Source organism: Rhinopithecus roxellana, chromosome 10 (assembly GCF_007565055.1).
Source record: "Rhinopithecus roxellana isolate Shanxi Qingling chromosome 10, ASM756505v1, whole genome shotgun sequence".
Classification (NCBI taxonomy): domain Eukaryota; kingdom Metazoa; phylum Chordata; class Mammalia; order Primates; family Cercopithecidae; genus Rhinopithecus; species Rhinopithecus roxellana.
Window position 1 is genome coordinate 60,928,501 of NC_044558.1, and position 18,666 is coordinate 60,947,166.

The window sequence follows — 18,666 nt, forward strand, 5'->3', positions numbered from 1 at the left end:
CGGAGAAAAACTCCTTCTGCTTGAATCCAGAAACATTCTTTTTTTGCAATCATTTTTCTTGGACTAGAAATGTTTCTGAGTTTTGACTAGGTTTATGAAACATTTGTTTGAAAAATAAACCTTAATATTTTAGTACTTTGTTGACTCACCTCTTCACTTTGGCAGGAAAGTAACTCATGCAGTTGGAACTTCAATGATTATGAAAAAAACTTCATGGAGCCCTTTTCCATAATCTTCATCCATGGATATCTGCTATAGAACTGACCAAAAACAGTGTCAGGTTACATGCATATACAAATGCACACACACACACTCACTCACACGGTGCAAAATTTCTGCCCTCACATTTCCCCTTTTTTCCAACTTCAGTTGAAACACTTCAGAAGAAGTTATTAGGAATGTTAATGACCAAAAAGACATCCAAGTCTATAAATGACCTTTAAAAATGACAAGTGGTACAAGGAAGAAAGTTCTTTATACAGAGTGGTTTGGATTTCTGCTACATGTGGCAGAGGGTAAGAAAGCCTCCTCACTGAGAACCTGATTTCTGACAGGACCAGAGAAAACCTGAGCCATAGTTGTTAGTGTTCGAATATTCTTCAACAGAAAAGCAGTGTTTTTCCTGGTGTTGGAAGGATCTGTCATTAATGGAAGTGCCCAAACTTTGCTTTTCAGAACGCTTTCTAAGACATCCCATGAGATACTGTAAAATGTCTTCCTTTTGTAACTCAAGCAGGTGACTCCCAGGTTAAGAGTGAGATTGAACAGCCTGTCCATCCCAAGCCACTAAGTCCAGATGCCAGAGCCTCCAGTCTTTCTGAAAGTTCTCCTCCCAAAGCAATAAAGGTATGATGGCAATTTCTCTCTGAGCCTTTGGACATTGGTCTACTGGTAGAGCTAATTGTACCTTTTATGATGATGATGTTGATTATAACCTGGTTTTGCTTTCCTGGGGATGATAATGCCACAGAAGAGCACACTGAAGCCAGTCACTTTCCCTGGAAATCTTGCTGCCTCTGCTCAGGTCTTTGGCCCAGAAGCGAGAAGGCTCACTAATAACTCTCAGTTTGAAATCTGGAAAACTCATGAAAGTTTTAAGAAAACCTGAAGTTAAACAAAATAATGTGATTTTTTAATATTTTTGTTTTTGTTTGTTATTACTACCTTTTTTTTTTTTTTTTTTTTTTTTTTTGAGACAGAGTCTTGCTCTGTCACCCAGACTGTAGTGCAGTGGCATGATCTCGGCTCACTGCAACCTCCGCCCACCAGGTTCAAGCAGTTCTCCTGTCTCAGCCTCCCAAGTAGCTGGGATTACAGGCATGCGCCACCATGCCCGGCTAATTTTTTTGCATTTTTTTGGTAGAGACAGGATTTCACCATGTTGGCCAGGCTGGTCTCGAACTCCTGACCTTGTGATCCGCCTGTCTTAGCCTCCCAAAGTGCTGGGATTACAGGTGTGAACCACCACACCTGGCCATTTGTTTGTTTTTGTTTTTGTTTTGTTTTGTTGAGACAGGGTCTTGCTCTGTTGCTCAGGCTGGAGTATGGTGGTGTGATCATGGCTCACTGCAGCCTTGACTTCCCAGGCTCATGCAATCCTCCTGTCTCAGCCTCCTGAGTAGCTAGAACTATAGACACATGCCACCTTGCCTTGCCGTTTTTTTTTTTTTTAAGAGATGTGGTTTTTCCATGTTTCCCAGGCTGGTCTCAAACTCCAGAGCTTGGGTGATCTGCCTGCCTTGGCCTCCCAAAGTGCTGGGATGGGATTATAGGCATGAGCCACTGCCCAGCCAGGAAAAATCTGTTCAACTAAAATCAGCACATTTGACGAGATGTGCAATTTCACCTTAAAGATAGTGGCTTCCTGATCTGCAGAGCTTGACCTTAACCTGATTAGTGGTTAGCTTTTTTTTTTTTTTTTTTTTTGAGACAGGGTGTCACTTTGTCACCCAGGCTGGAGTCTAGTGGTGTGATCACAGCTTACTGCAGCCTCCATCTCCTGAGCTCAAGCCATCCTCCCGAGTAGCTGGGACTATAGGCGCATGCCACTACACCCAGCTAATATATTTTTTACATTTGTATGGGGATGGGGGTCTCACTATGTTGCCCAAGCTGGTTTTGAACTTTTGGCCTCAAGTAATCCCCCACCTTGGCCTCCCAAAATGCTGGGATTACAGGCATGAGCCACCAAACCCACCTGGCCCTGTTGTTCCTACTTTTTTTTTTAAGGACCTGGTGTTTAAACAATGTCATTAACATTTTTAACAAAAGAATGTGTCCACTGGAATGGGGGCTGGCCAGCCAATTTTCTGTAAAAAAAAAAAAAAAAAAAAATGAGGCCACGTGTGGTGGCTCACGCCTGTAATCCCAGCACTTTGGGAGGCTGAGGCGGGCGGATCACCTGAGGTCAGGAGTTCAAGACCAGCCTGAACAACATGGAAAAACCCCGTCTCTACTAAAAATACAAAAAAACAAAAAAAGACATTCAAGCAACACTTATACTAAGGGTATAATATTAGATATTAAGAATTGAGGCCGGGTGCAGTGACTCACAGCTATAATCCCAGCACTTTGGGAGGCTGAGGCGGGCAGATCAGGAGGTCAGGAGTCCGAGACCACCCTGGCCAACATGGTGAAACCCTGTCTCTAAAAATAAAAAAATTAACTGGGCACAGTAGTGCGTGCCTGTAGTCCCAGCTACTCAGGAGGCTGAGGCAGGATAATCGCTTGAACCCGGGAAGCAGAGGTTGCAGTGAGCCAAGATTGCACCACTGCTCTCCAGCCTGGGTGACAGAGTGCGATTCCATCTCCAAAAAAAAAAAGAATTGAATGGGCCGGGCGCGGTGGCTCATGCCTATAACCTCAGCACCTTGGGAGGCCCACGTGGGTGGATCATGAGGTCAAGAGTTTGGGACCAGCCTGGCCAACATGGTGAAAGCCAAAGCCCGTCTCTACTAAGAATACAAAAATTAGCTGAGCCTGGTGGCAGGCACCTGTAATCCTAGCTACTCAGGAGGCTGAGGCAGGAGAATCGCTTGAACCCAGGAGGTTGAGATTGCAGTGAGCCGAGATCACGCCACTGCACTCCAGCCTGGGTGACAGAGCTACGCTCCTCAATCTATGATCTGCTTTTACTACCCAAGTTTTGAAAATTGTCTTTTCCTCTTCTATGGGCAAACATATTCCCATAAAAATAAGCCAAAAATGTTTATTAAAAATGTCAAAACTTATTTTAGGTTTGTTAGCTGACTTGTTTTAATTGACTAGCTTGCTAATGATGGGCTACTTCACTCACTTGAATTACCCACTCTTCTTTAGTGTCTTTCTCCTCTAGTGCTCTCTTAAGTAGCAGGGTTGTGTTTCAGAAGTTTTAACATTTGAAACTCAATAAATAGAATGAGTTGTAAGGTGGTATGTGCTGCTCCCAACTCATGCTCATATCTGCCGTGCTTCTACCTCTGACTGTGAGCATGATTGGTCCACAGCTGAAAGTCTTACTGCACACAAACCATAAAGAGGAGGGGACATCAGGGAGGGTTTGGAACAAAAGGAGGAAAGGGGAGAACCCAGGATTTAAAGGGTGGATTTAAAAGGTGAGCAAGGTGAAAAAGATAAACATGAAAATTTTAAAGGAGGCAGAGATTTATGAGAAGAATAAGGTTTATTGAAAAGGAACAAAAGGTAAAGAAAGCAGAAAGAGAAAGCAAGTCCAAGAAGAATGGGCAGGATCATGGTGACTGAATCTGCACATGTGCTCCACATGGCTGTGTTCTGGCCTTGAAGGTTGGCTGATGCTGCCATCAGCACTTTCTCTGTCAGAATCTGGAGTCTCACAAAGTAGCAGACCCCACAGGGTTACTTTCCTCTCTGACAGCAATGCTGCCTAGATGTGAGTGCTCAGGTCATGGCTGGGGATCAAGAACGGCTAGCAAATCTAACTTGGTGATGGATTCTGTATAACTCAGGACCTGGGGAAATTTAAGAACCAGAATCTGTTCTTGTGACTATGTGAATTCTCAATGCAGTCTCGCATCCCTCCTTTGACTGCTTGGCCAGACTTCCTTGTCCAGGATAGGGATCCCACCCCACTCAAGTTTCATGGTCTGAGCGGACGAGTGGTGTGTGAAGGGGCACACCTCACTTAGGTCTCCTTTGGCACCAGGGAGAGGAAACGGAGGTAAAACTGTCTCTGTGTCTGCCTCAGACCCATGCCTACTCCTTTGGCACTGGTCACTCAGCAGTAGAATGCAGACGGCCCTGCCTGCATAGACACATACCTCGGGTTTTGAGCATTGTGTAAGGACCAGAGTAAACGGGCCTGGCTGTTTGCCTGTGGTCCAGAGCTCAGATGATCATAGTGTACAGAGCCTGGTAGAACCCAGTTACATCTCCACTGTTATTTAAGGGCAATTTATTTGCTCTTCCTCAGAGTTCCCCTTTACAGTCTGCAGGCAAATATATAGATACTTTAGTAAATGTTTATAGGAAGACCTGCTGGCAGAACTGGTCTCATGGCTGCAGACTATGAACAGAAGTTGTTTCTCCACTTTGGGAAATTACATACAGCTAAGAATAAACTTGTTCACTCAGAATAGATTTTTGGATCCCACACATCCTGGAAAAAACTGTTTCTTAGTGCCTGTTATTGAAAAGAGGACATCTAAGGTACAGACTCAATTCATTTCATATTTTAGCTCAATAAAGTAAAAAATGATGGAGGTCTTTAAGGATTCTGTACACTTTGAACACTGGCCACAGAGCTTAGTTGGTAAGACTTGGTACCAATGAAGTTACAGGTTCATTCTCAAAAAGGGTGTTATTCTGAGAGCAGAGCTTAGTGGACCCTGTGAGAAGCATCAGGCCCTTTCTACTTCAAGAGACTCAGAGATCTCTTAGGCTTTATGTCCTCCCATTTGAAAGAAATCATCCCCTAAATGTTCCCAGAGGAGAGGATAGAGGAGGAAGAGGCAAGATGTGACTGGCCCTAGGGAACAACCGTCTGCCCTCAGTATGCCCGGGACAACCAAGTCCCAGGCCTCCTCACAGCATTCTGCTGATGGGTGTTGAGAGAGAACATGGCAGTCTGTGTGAGAGGGCGGCACACACTGCACTGCCCCTCTCAGTGTCGTGCCAGCTGTTCCTCCCCCTGGAGACACAGTGGGAGGTTTTATGCTGGTTTGCAAAGCTGTCAAAATTATGCTAGAAGAGCATCTAGAATCTTTTCTCACTTACTCACTATTACTGCCTTTTCAGAGGACTGTCCTTTCTTCTCTGTGGAGAGCACTCTATTTAAGATATGAACATTCCCCAAAATGCTTTCACAAAGAGTTTTACGGAAAACCAGAGGAAGGGTTAAGGCTGCACAGCTGGTCCAACCATTGCTGTGTGGTGAAGAATTTCAGTTTCATTACCCAGATATTTTACACAAATTGGAAGGAATGAAAGGCATTTTGTGGTATTCTGAGGAATAGAGGCTTGACATCAATACAGAATTTTCATCTTCTTTCACTATGTGTAAAGGCTAGTTAACATCAATGTCTGTTGTCAGCTGCTCCCCCCTCCCTCCCACACACACCACAACTGGGGCCTTTATTAGACTAAAAAATATATGAGACAAGAGGGTAAAAGAATGTAAATGAAGCCATGCAAATTTGTTAGAAAAATATCTTTAAGTGGATGGTAATCAACAGAGAGTCTATAATATCCCTCAAATGGGAAAGACAGTATTTATGAACATCAATTATTTATAGATTACCTCATTCATTCTAGAATATCCTGAAGATATTATCTGCATATTTTTTATTTGAAACAAAGGGAAGACCATAGTTTGTTCAAATTGCTGTAGCAGGATTAATTTCATTTGGGTTAGCATCTGCTCTCCTCCCCAAAGAGTTTCCCTTGGTTGTGGAAATTTAACATTCCAGGACAATTTAGAAAATGCTCTCTTGGTTTGTGAGTCAGGAGTTCTGAGTTTGTGCAGTGAGCAGCTCTATGCAGACCTACCCACAAAGGCTGAGGGAGCTGAGAAGCCAAAGGAAGAGGCTGACAAATCCAGTTTCTCAGAAAGGAACATTTAATAGGAGCTTATGAACAGAAGTGATGTTTAGGAGGCCATGAGACAGTGGATCCCTGAACCAGCTCTCCAGAAAATATCCTTTATATAGCAAGGTTTTAGGATAAAACATGTGCAGCTGGTCACGCTTGACTTTCTCACAAAACTTATCACTGGAGCGATTGGATAAGCATCTTTATGAGGGGTTGTCTATGCTCTGGGCACTATTTCTTTTATGAGGGATAATCTATGCTACAGGCATTGTTTAAAAACTTTGCTGCAGAACACCTTGGTATGCAGGAGTCAAACCACCAGTTAGCATGGTGGTTTCACTCCAAGATGGCATCACTCTTGCCATGCAACAGGCTATTCTCTTACAGTTTTAATTCTAATTCTGATACTGACTATGTGAACTTTGATAAGACACCTGGTGTTTAACTTTCTAGTTGGTAGGGGCAAAAGGTGGGAGAAGGGGAATGAAAAAAAATCTCTTACTAACTGAAAAAATATATTGTGAAGATAAAAAATGTCTAACATTGTCATATTGGCAGTGTTTTAAACATGGCTGTGCCAAGTCTGAGCATGCCATGAAGGCATGGGCAGGATGTATGCCAGGCCTGTGATAATGGTAGAGATTTTTGGGCACTGACTATGCTTCCTGTTGTCTGAATAGACATGGGGGCAATTACAGAAAAGTGGCTGAGAGCCCAGGACAGAGAAAATAAAGGGGAGGCACAGCCGGAGCTGCTGTGAGTTGGCATTTTACCATGTCGGGACCCTCTTGTCTTTATGAAACTAGAAGGGGCCCTTAGGCAGCAGCTGCTGCGTAAACCTTAAATAATATTGAAAAGGGTTGACGTGAGAAATGAATAGGAATAATGGGACTCTGATAGGTCTGGCTAGTTAGAAGCTTGAGGTTAGTCAATTATGTGAGCTAGCAATCTATTAACTTGATGTTAAGGAGGAAGACAGACTTTTCGCTCCATGTGGGTGAAGGCTCTATTAAAGAGACAGCCGATGTGGGTCAGGTGTGGGAGGTAGTAAGACACTAAAGAATTGTTAATGAGACATTCCTTGTGTGGGTGAAGACTCATAAAAGCTCGCTCTCCTGAGCTGGGATATGTTCCAGCCTCAGGTAGATACGAGTGAGGCTGATTTTGCCATGATTAGCAGAGTTACTTAAAAAGGAAAAAAAGAAAAATGTGGTCTTATTCTTGGATCTGAGTCTCTGAGTTTCAGCTCAGCTGCAGTAAAGCTCTCCAGGGCACGCCAAATGCTGTGTATTCATTAAAGGTTCCTGTTTGTCTCTTCCAGCTTCTGCCTCCTGCTCCCGGTACCTAATTTCTGCTCCTGCCTTCCACTTTCCTCCTAATGTGAGCTCAACTTTCAGCTTTCTCACAGGTTCTCCTTTCCTTCTGTTCCCTGGGCTGCTTCCCCGTCCCACAGTGTGTGCCTCCCCTTCGTGTATTTGTGGTGGAGGCATGCTCTGCGTCCTTCCATTCCCCTTTAGCGGAACAGTATCCATCTACTCTTATCCCATGTAAAGTGTCTGTCTCCTGCTGTGTCTACTGACCAGAATGAGCACTTACTCTCCTACATCTATTTCAAGTGTTAAAAATACAGAATTCCAGGCTGGGCACAGTGGCTCATGCCTGTAATCCCAGCACTTTGGGAGGCCGAGGTGGGAGGACCACCTGAGGTCAGGCGTTCAAGACCAGCCTGGCCAACATGGTGAAACCCCATCTCTACTAAAAATACAAAAAATAGCCGGGTGTGGTGGCGCACGCCTGTAATCCCAGCTACTCAGGAGGCTGAGGCAGGAGAATCGCTTGAACCCAGGAGGCAGAGCTTGCAGTGAGCCGAGATTGCACCACTGCACTCCAGTCTGGGTGACAGAGCGAGAGTCTGTCTCAAAAAAAAAAAAAAAAAAAAAAAAGCAGAATTCCCTTTCTGCAACTGAAAATGACTTTTAATCTGATAAATACATTTGTCCTACTTTTACATTATGTGAGTTATGATTTGCACAGGCTCTCTCCAATAGCTTCCATTATACTATTACACCAAAAATTTATTCTGCTTTTTTTTTTTTTTTTTTTTTTTTGAGATGGAGTCTCACTGTGTCGCCAGGCTGGAGTGTAGTGGCACAATCTCGGCTCACTGCAACCTGTGCCTCCCAGGTTCAAGTGATTCTCCAGCCTCAGCCTCCCGAGTAGCTGGGACTATAGGCCCATGCCACCATGCCCAGCTAATTTTTGTATTTTTTAGTAGAGATGGGGTTTCACTATGTTGTCCAGGATGGTCTCGATCTCTTGACTTTGTGATCCACCCACCTTGGCCTCCCAAAGTGCTGGGATTACAGGCCTGAGCCACCGCGCCCGGCCTATTCTGCTTTTTAACATCTCTCCTTTTGTTGTTGTTTTTGAGACAAAGTCTTGCCCTGTCTCCAAGGCTGGAGGGCAGTGGTGAGATCTCAGCTCTTTGCAACCTCCGCTTCCTGGGTTCAAGTAATTCTTGTGCCTCAGCCTCTCGAGTAGCTGGGATTACAGGCGCCTGCCACCACACCCAGCTAATGTTTGCATTTTCTGTAGAGACAGGGTTTCACCATGTTGGCCAGGCTAGTCTGGAACTCCTGACCTCAAGTGATCCACCTGCCTTGGCCTCCCAAAGTGCTGGGATTACAGGCGTGGGCCACCGCACCTGGCCAGTTTATCTCCTACCTAGACAAAGACCTAGTCCTTTTAGAGAAAACTTCATTAAAACCCTGCAAAGATATCTCCATTTAGCAATGTCCATATAAGAAAAAAAGAATTCAGAGCTCCAGATACTAAAATGTGTTAATTACTTGCAACAACATTCATTACAATAACATTTAGTCATATTTCAACACCTCCCTTATGCTTGATAAACTAGTTTGTAACCTGTGGTCTTTTGATTCTTTAGATGTTTCTTTTTAGGACACTGCCCCTAGAATGAAGCAGAGTCCTGGTAACTAGCCATTTCCGCTCAGCTTTGTTCCTTCCTTCTGAAATCCCTTGGGCACTACTTGGGAGTCTACCACTAATTTTATTAAACTTCCTTTTATAGATTTATTTTCATTTTATGCACATTTTCTGCTCTCATTTCCTGCCCATATCTACTTGGAAAACCATTTTTATTTTTTGCTTTACCTCCTAGTGAATCATGTGGCAAGTGAACCAGCAGTCTGAATTTTTATGGGCCTCTTTTGGGGTTTTTTTTTGTTTTGAGACGAAGTCTCACTCTGTTGCCCAAGCTGGAGTGCAGTAGCTCAATCTCAGCTCACTGCAACTTCCACCTCCCAGGTTCAAGCGATTCTCCTGCCTCAGCCTCCCGAGTAGCTGGGACTACAGGCACATGCCACCATGCCCGGCTAATTTTTGTATTTTTAGTAGAGACGGGGTTTCAATATGTTGGCCAGGCTGGTCTTGAAATCCTGACCTCGTGATCTGCCCATCTCAGCCTCCCAAAGTGTGGGATTATGGGTGTGAGACACTGCACCCAGCCTGTTTTGGGTTTTTTTTACTCAAAATTCTATCTTGCCCATAACCTGGTTCATTTTAGGCTTAACTATCCAGGTCCTGGGCCTTGGGATTAATTTGCATTACTTACCATCATGTATTTTCTGGTGAATCCAGGCTGATCGCGGCAGCAAAAGCACCTCCTAATTGCCTATGAAAGCTTCCTGGCCACCTAAGCTGCCTCCTGCATCTACTGGTTGAGGTGTTTGTGTTGGACAAGTCAAGGGTTAACTCCCATACACCTAGGGACTTTGTATTCTCACCTCCTCCCCACCCCTAAGTAGCCATGTAACTATTCCTTTTTTTTTTTGAGACGGAGTTGCTCTGTCACCCAGGCTGGAATGCAGTGGTGCAATCTCGGCTCTCTGCAAGCTCCACCTCCCGGGTTCATGCCATTCTCTTGCCTCAGCCTCCCGAGTAGCTGGGATTACAGGAGCGCACCACCATGCCTGGCTAATTTTTGTATTTTTACTGGAGACGGGGTTTCACCATGTTGGCCAGGCTGGTCTCGAACTCCTGACCTTGTGATCTGCCCGCCTCAGCTTCCTAAAGTGCTGGGATTACAGGCATGAGCCACCGTGCCCAGCCAATGTAAGTATTTCTTATCGTGTAAAAGCTTATAATATTTTTGGAGTTCTGGCTTTTACCAGTGCTAGAATACCAACTGTTTTATATTCTTTAGGACTGAGTTTGTCAGGTAGAACCACTGTGCCCATGTTTGTTCCAACTTTACAAACAGTCCATGAACTCCCTGTCATTAATACATTAACCAGTGCATTTCCCATTGCTTCCATTTTTCTCTCCATTGGTTTTTAGAAGTATTATAAAACCTATAGCTTTAATGGGTTATGCTTCCTTCTGGTGTCCTAATAAAATAGTTTGTGTCTCTTATAAATTGTTCCACTTGTGTGTCAGTTTTGACTTGTTTAAAAATATTATGTCTAGTTGATTGAACAAATCAAGATTATAAGCAGAGGAGAATAAAAGGGACTTTACTGAAATGTCTTTCCTTATTCCCAAAGTCAAATGTTCTTCCTCTCCTTGAAATTTATCCCCTTTAGAATCTGTCTTGTGTTTACTTGGCACTTGAATCAAACTTCTTTCTTCTGTGTGTGATAACATTTTCTCCTAATCCCTGCCCCTCCCCCATCCCTTCCCTGTCCCTTCCCCAATCCCCTGCTCCTAACATTTTTTTATGTGGGTCATGACTTGTCTAAGCCTTTCTTTGCAATCCAGACCTAGCTCCATCTATCTTTGGTGGCTGCTGCATTTAGAGCAGCCAGACAGTTTGGGAAGGGAATATCAAGAGAGCCTCTTGGCTTTAAAGAGTCAGCTGATAGAATGGTAGCAGGTTTAGTGCTCCATAAGAATTGACTGACCAGCTAAGAGAGCCCTTAGACAAAGTAAATTCTAGGGCCCATCTCAAGATAGTGCTAACTCATCGCTGCCCATGCTAAAGTTGTCTTTTTCCTTTTCCTAGAAGTTTCAGGCACCTGCAAGAGAGACCTGCGTGGAATGTCAGAAGACAGTCTATCCAATGGAGCGTCTCTTGGCCAACCAGCAGGTGTTTCACATCAGCTGCTTCCGTTGCTCCTATTGCAACAACAAACTCAGGTAAGCCAGCCCAAAACAAGTTGTTTCTCTGTAACTGGAACTCTTAAGGGAGTCTTTGGCTTTTAGAGCACTGGTGCTAAAAAGCTACTGTGCTAATGATGTTCTGTTGAAGGCTCTTGAATAAAGTAAAAAGCATCATTTAGTGACAAGTCTTTCATACCAAATAATGATGGTATTTGGAACTTCTTGGTATATTGATATGTTAATTTACATGTTAGAACCGAAGTTTAAATAATATGAGTTGCAGGTAAAACCCCCAGTGACCTAATTTAATAGAATGTTTTCCCTTGGTATCATAGAATCACAAAGTTAAGAAATCTCAAGAGGTTACTTGCTTAAGCCCTTACTTGTCTTAACCACTGTATAAATGATAATAATGGCAATAATAATGACCCCTGGAGAGCATGTCTTTTTCTCTATGTTGCCTCACTTTATTTCCGAGAAAATAGTTGCTACATATCATTTCTTCCAAGTAACTCAAAGTGCAAATATAAATGTGACAAATTGGGGAAACATTCCAAATTAACTCATTTTAATCACAGAGTCTTACAGAAGGAATTAACCAAGATGTCACTTTTTCCAGCTTTCCTTCCCAAGCAATCCCTCCTAAAATGCTCTTGAAAGATGTTTTGGCATCTGCATGACATTTCTAGCTATTAGATAGCTCTAGCTAGACAGCTTCTCCAAACATGGAGCCAAAGTGTACCTCAGTAACTTCCACTCACTAGTTCTTTTTCTGCCCACTCTTAATTTTTTCTCCAAAGCACCTTTTTTTGTTGTTGTTGAGGTGGAGTCTCGCCCTGTTGCCCAGGCTGGAGTGCCGTGGAGCCATCTCAGCTCATTGCAATCTCCGCCTCCTGGGTTCAAGCGATTCTCCTGCCTCAGTCTCCTGAGTATGGGACTACAGGCACGTGCCACCATGCCCAGCTAATTTTTTGTATTTTTAGTAGAGACGAGGTTTCACCATGTTAGCCAGGACGGTCTCAATCTCCTGACCTGCAGATCCACCTGCCTCGACCTCCCAAAGTGCTGGGATTATAGGTGTGAGCCACGGCATCTGGCCTAAAGCACCTTATTTCTTTTGTGGAAATGCTGCCATTTTATACCCCCTTTAAAATTTGTCACTCTTCAGAACGGTTCTTAATTTAAGGGAAAAAACTTTAAAAGGATAAAATTTATCATCCTGCAAGAGACACCAAATCTCCTAAAGGCTTGTCTAGGGCTGACATTAGGGAAAAACTACCTCCTGTCAACTCCTCACTGTTCTTCTATTAATCACAGCTTATATCTAGATGTGGTGGCTCACACCTATAATCCTAGCACTTTGGGAGTGCCCAGGTAGGAGAATCACTTGAGGCCAGGAGTTCAGGACTAGCCTGGGTAACATAGAGAGACCCCATCTGGTTTTTCTTTTTGAGATAGAGTCTCACTCTGTTGCCCAGGCTGGAGTGCAGTGGCGTGATCCTGGCTCACTGCAACCTCTGTCTCCCAGGTTCAGGTGATTATCATGCCTCAGTCTCCTGAGTATCTGGCATTACAGGTATACACCACCACACCCAGCTAATTTTTTTTTTTTTCCCAGAGATGGAGTCTTGCTCTGTCGCCCAGGCTGGAGTGCAGTGGCATGATCTCAGCTCACTGCAACCTCCACCTCCCAGGTTAAAGTGATTCTCCTGCCTCAGCCTCCTGAGTGGTTGGGACTACAGGCGTGCGCCACCTCGCCTGGCTAATTTTTGTACTTTTCATAGAGATGAGGTTTCACCATGTTAGCCACGCTGGTCTTGAACTCCTGACCTCAGGTAATCCACCCCCCTCAGCCTCCCAAAGTGCTGAGATTACAGGCGTGAGCCACCGTGCCTGGCCAATTTTTGTATTTCTTAGTAGAGACCACCATGTTGGTCAGGCTGGTCTCGAACTGCTGACCTCCAGTGACCCACCCACCTCAGCCTCCCAAAGTGCTGGGACCACACGTGGCCGGAGACCCCATCTCTATGAAAAATTTCGGGAGGCTGAGACTGAGGCTGGAGGATCACTTCAGCCCTGGAGGTCAAGGCTGCAGTGAGCTATGATCATACCATTGCACTCCAGCCTGGGTGACAGAGCAAGACCTAAACTCAAAAAAAAAAAAAAAAAGGCTGGGTGCAGTGGTTCACGCCTGTAATCCCAGCACGCTTGGAGGTCAAGGCCAGAAGATCACTTGAGCCCAGGAGTTCAAGACCAGCCTGGCCAACATGGTGAAACCCCATCTCTATTAAAAAATACAAAAATGACCAGGCGTGGTGGCTCATGCCTGTAATCCCCGCACTTTGGGAAGCCAAGGAGGGCAGATCAAGGGTCAAGAGATCGAGACCATCCTGGCCAACATGGTGAAACCCTATCTCTACTAAAAATACAAAAATTAGCTGTGCATGGTGGCCCACGCCTGTAGTCCCAGCTACTCGGGAGGCTGAGGCAGGAGAATCACTTGAACCCAGGAGGTGGAGGTTGCAGTGAGCTGAGATCATGCCACTGCACTCCAGCCTGGCGACAGAGCAAGACTCAAACAAAATAAAACAAAACAAAACAATACAAAAATTAGCTAGGCGTGGTGGCGCACTCCTGTAATCCCAGCTACTTGGGAGGCTGAGGCAGGAGAATTGCTTGAACTTGGGAGGCAGAGGTTACAGTGAGCCGAGATTGTGACACTGCACTCCAGCCTGGGCGACAAATCAAGATTCTCTCAAAAAAAAAAAAAAAAAAGATAAACTTATGTGTATATACACCATTAAGAATAGAGTTAATTCAAACACAAAAGCTTGATGATGGCTACCCAGAAACACTGACTCCAAATGAATGGGGTCAGCATTCCAAAGTGGAGAAAGTTGAAGTTTCACTTACGTAGAAATTTTAGCAAAGATTGTGACATTTTTCATATAAGACCAGTGCATATACCACAGTGATTTGATTGGTTACAGAGTGCTACATTCTAAGGAAGATTATCACTCTGTAAAGGAGGGATAGTGATCGGAGGGGGTCTTATCTCTGGTACCCTTTGGTCTTTATTATTTATAGTGAAAAGACAGAGTCGCAGCTACATGCTGTGTGACCCAGCTTGCATAGCCACATTCCTCTCAAGGCTCAGAATTAAAGTTTCTATTATTGTTGTTTCTTTTTCTTCTTCTTCTTTTTTTTTTTTTTTTTTTTTAACACAGTCTCACTCTGTCACAGTGGTACAGTCTCAGCTCACTGCAACCTCTGCCTCCCGGGTTCAAGTGATTCTCCCACTTCAGCTTCCCAAGTAGCTGGGACTACAGGCACATGCCACCACGCCCAGCTTATTTTTTAATTTTTTTGTAGAGGTGAGTTCTCACTGTGTTGGCCAGGCTGGTCTCAAACTCCTGGGTTCAAGCGATCCTCTCACCCTTTGCTTGTCAAAGTGCTGGGATTACAGGCATGAGACACCGTGCCCAATCCATGCTTTGTGTTATGATAAGAAAACAAATGTGCTAAAATGGGGTAAGGAATTCCTGGTCACTAAAGTGCTTTTAAAGATCTTTTTCTTACTTAGCATCTTCTGAAAATACTGGAATTGCCAGATTTTAGCCTCCTGGTATAAGTGAGAGTATGAAGATTTGCTAACTTTATGCTTTTTTTCTTTTAATGACAGTCTAGGAACATATGCATCTTTACACGGAAGAATCTATTGTAAGCCTCACTTCAATCAACTCTTTAAATCTAAGGGCAACTATGATGAAGGCTTTGGGCACAGACCACACAAGGATCTATGGGCAAGCAAAAATGAAAACGAAGAGATTTTGGAGAGACCAGCCCAGCTTGCAAATGCAAGGGAGACCTCTCACAGCCCAGGGGTAGAAGATGCCCCTATTGCTAGGGTGGGTGTCCTCGCTGCAAGTATGGAAGCCAAGGCGGCCTCTCAGCAGGAGAAGGAAGACAAGCCAGCTGAAACCAAGAAGCTGAGGATCGCCTGGCCACCCCCCACTGAACTTGGAAGTTCAGGAAGTGCCTTGGAGGAAGGGATCAAAGTGTCAAAGCCCAAATGGCCTCCTGAAGATGAAATCAGCAAGCCTGAAGTTCCTGAGGATGTCGATCTGGATCTGAAGAAGCTAAGACGATCTTCTTCACTGAAGGAAAGAAGCCGCCCATTCACTGTAGCAGCTTCATTTCAAAGCACCTCTGTCAAGAGCCCAAAAACTTTGTCCCCACCTATCAGGAAAGGCTGGAGCATGTCAGAGCAGAGTGAAGAGTTTGTGGGCGGAATAGTTGCAGAAAGGAAACAAGTGGAAAATGCCAAGGCTTCTAAGAAGAATGGGAGTGTGGGAAAAACAACCTGGCAAAACAAGGAATCTAAAGGAGAGACAGGGAAGAGAAGTAAGGAAGGTCATAGTCTGGAGTTGGAGAATGAGAATCTTGTAGAAAATGGTGCAAACTTTGATGAAGATGATAACAGCTTCCTCAAACAACAATCTCCACAAGAACCCAAGTCTCCAAATTGGTCCAGTTTTGTAGATGACACCTTTGCTGAAGAATTCACTACTCAGAGTCAGAAATCCCAGGATGTGGAACTCTGGGAGGGAGAAGTGGTCAAAGAGCTCTCTGTGGAGGAACAGATAAAGAGAAATCGGTATTATGATGAGGATGAGGATGAAGAGTGACAAATTGCAATGATGCTGGGCCTTAAATTCACGTTAGTGTTAGTGAGCCACTGCCCTTTGTCAAAGTGTGATGCACATAAGCAGGTATCCCAGCATGAAATGTAATTTACTTGGAAGTAACTTTGGAAAAGAATTCCTTCTTAAAACCAAAAGAAAAAAAAAAAAAAAAAAACACATTCTAAATGCTAGAGATAGCTTTACTTAAATTCTTCATTTTAGCAGTGATGATATGCATAAGTGCTGTAAGGCTTAGAATTGGGGAAATATTCCACCTCATAATAGCCCAGATTCTACTATATTCCCAAAAGGCAATATTAAAGTAGATAGATGATCAGTAGTATATTGTTACACACTATTTTAGAATTAGAGAATATACAGAAGGAATTTAAGGGCCTAAACATTACGACTGAATGCACTTTAGTATAAAGGGCACAGTTTGTATATTTTTAAATGAATAACAATTTAATTTTTTAGGATTTACCTGTTAAGAGTTTATTTAGTCTTTAAATTTTTTTAGATTAATTTTCTTGCTGTGATATATATAAGGAATTTACTACTTTATGTCCTACTCTCTAAACTATATCGTGAACTCGACGTCCTGAGGTATAATACAACCGAGCACTTTTTGAGGCAATTGAAAAACCAACCTACTTTCTTTGGTGCTTGGAGAGATCTATCTCCCAAATAAGCTTTTGTATCTGCCAATGAATTTACTGTACTCCAAATGATTGCTTTCTTTTCTGATTGTATCTGTGCTTCTCATAATTTACTGAAAGCTGCAATATTTTAGTAATACCTTTGGGATCACTGTCCCCCATGTTCCATGTTAGAGCAAAGTGAAGAGTTTAAAGGAGGAATAAGAAAGAACTGCCTTACACCATTTGAGCTCAGACCTCTAAGCCCTGTATTTCCCTTATGATGTCCTTTTTTTTGACATACTAATTTTTAAATACTTATTAGCTCTGAAATATATTGATTTTTATCACAGACAGTATTCCCAGGGTGAAATTAAACCAACTATAGGCCTTTTTCTTGGGATGATTTTCTAGTCTTAAGGTTTGGGGAAGTTATAAACTTGAGTACATTTGTTGTACACAATTGATATTCCAAATGTATGGATGGGAGGGAGAGGTGTTTTAAGCTGTAGGCTTTTCTTTGTACTGCATTTATTAGAGATTTAGCTTTAATATTTTTTAGAGATGTAAAACATTGTGCTTTCTTAGTCATGCTTAGTCTGAAACATTTTTATTCAATAAAGATTTTAATGAAAATTTGAACTTTTCAATGTTTCTCTTCCATTTTTTTTTTACATTATTACTGTCTCTCAGGATCTCAGTTTGGGAAGAAAAAAATGGTACTACTTTTTTTAGTTGAAGAGAAGCGTCATCAATACATCTCACCACTAGATGGTAGTGTTGGGCTGATTTTGGATTTCAGTCCTCCCTAAAGGAAGACAAATTTTTCTGGAAAATTGCAGACAACTTGGCAAGAGAATTAATGTGTGCATTCAAAATGAGCTATTTTACCAATTTGAAATCCAGTGGTGGTTTTTATTGTTTATAGCATTCAACATTGAATAATTCACCTTACAATTATGCCTAGCATGCTGAATGGATTTCCAAATGTCTCTGCTGAAAATGGACTTGTTTTTTTTTTTTTGAGACATAGTCTTGCTCTGTCGCCCAGGCTGGAGTGCAGTGGCGTGATCTTGGCTCACTGCAACCTCCACCTCCCCAGTTCAAGTGATTCTCCTGCCTCAGACCTCCCGAGTAGCTGGGATTACAGACGCCTGCCACCACACCTGGCTAATGCTTGTATTTTCAGTAGACTCGGGGTTTCACCATGTTGGCCAGACTGGTCTCAAATTCCTGACCTTGTGAACCACCCACCTCTGCTTTCCAAAGTGCTGGGATTACAGGAGTAAGCCATTGTGTCTGTTGCTTTTCTTTCCCCCGCTTTGTTTAAAATCGATGTTCACACCAAGTGGGCAGATGCATTTTTGACTGATTGATATCCTTGCCTGTAGAGGCAACTGCCCCAATTGTTAAGGCTTTTTTCTTTAATTGGTAGGGTTGAAATGTGGATTTCCTTGGAGAGTAAGGCATGCTTTTTGAGTCATCTGTTACATTTTCCAGGATCCCTGTGTTTTCTAGAGTCTTGCCTGGTTTTCTGAGTGGTTGGTAGAATACTGCTTTCTGCTCTTGCCCCCACCAAGTCATTTAAAGATCCATGTTCAGACCAGGCGCAGTGCCTCATGCCTGTAATCCCAGCACTTTGCCAGGCCGAGGCGTGAGGATCACCTGAGGTCAGGAGTTGGAGACCAGCCTGGCCAACATGGAGAAAACCCATCTCTACTAAAAACGCAAAATTAGCCAGGTGTGGTGGCACATGCCTGTAATCCAAGCTACTCTGGAGGCTGAGGCAGGAGAATCGCTTGAACCCAGGAGGGGGAGGTTGCGGTGAGCCGAGATCACAGCATTGCACTCCAGCCTGGGCAACAAGAGCTAAATTCCATCTCAAAAAAAAAAAATCCATGATCATTGAACAATTAATCCAAAAGCTCCTGCTGATATAAAATATCCAATCCTGGCTTGAACTTCTGTGACTTGCATTTTACTCTAATCCATCCACATGATACTCACATTATGCACTGACTTTATACAAAAAAGTCTAAGTACCTGTGGATATCAGTTGAGTGTGCCACCACTTGGGGACTGACATTACCCTCAGAAGAACTCTTTTTGGCCGGGTGTGGTGGCTCCCAGCACTTTGGGAGGCCAAGGCAGGTGGATCACAAGGTCAGGAGTTCAAG

General features: G+C 43.5%; 1 protein-coding gene across 3 annotated transcripts in view; it reads left to right on the forward strand.

Moving 5' to 3' along the window:
- The window catches only part of LIMA1 (LIM domain and actin binding 1), a 103,211-nt gene extending 86,080 nt beyond the window's left edge, over window positions 1-17,131 (forward strand). For 2 of the 3 annotated variants that reach the window (XM_030939414.1, XM_030939415.1), the window contains 3 exons: window positions 734-846; window positions 11,069-11,202; window positions 14,849-17,131. In XM_030939414.1, the coding sequence (XP_030795274.1) occupies window positions 734-846; window positions 11,069-11,202; window positions 14,849-15,854 (1,253 nt within the window). In that variant the 3' untranslated portion in view covers window positions 15,855-17,131. The remainder of the gene's footprint in view (window positions 1-733; window positions 847-11,068; window positions 11,203-14,848) is intronic. The other variant, XM_010385349.2, reaches the window with a different exon arrangement.
- The last annotated feature ends 1,535 nt before the right edge of the window (window positions 17,132-18,666 follow it).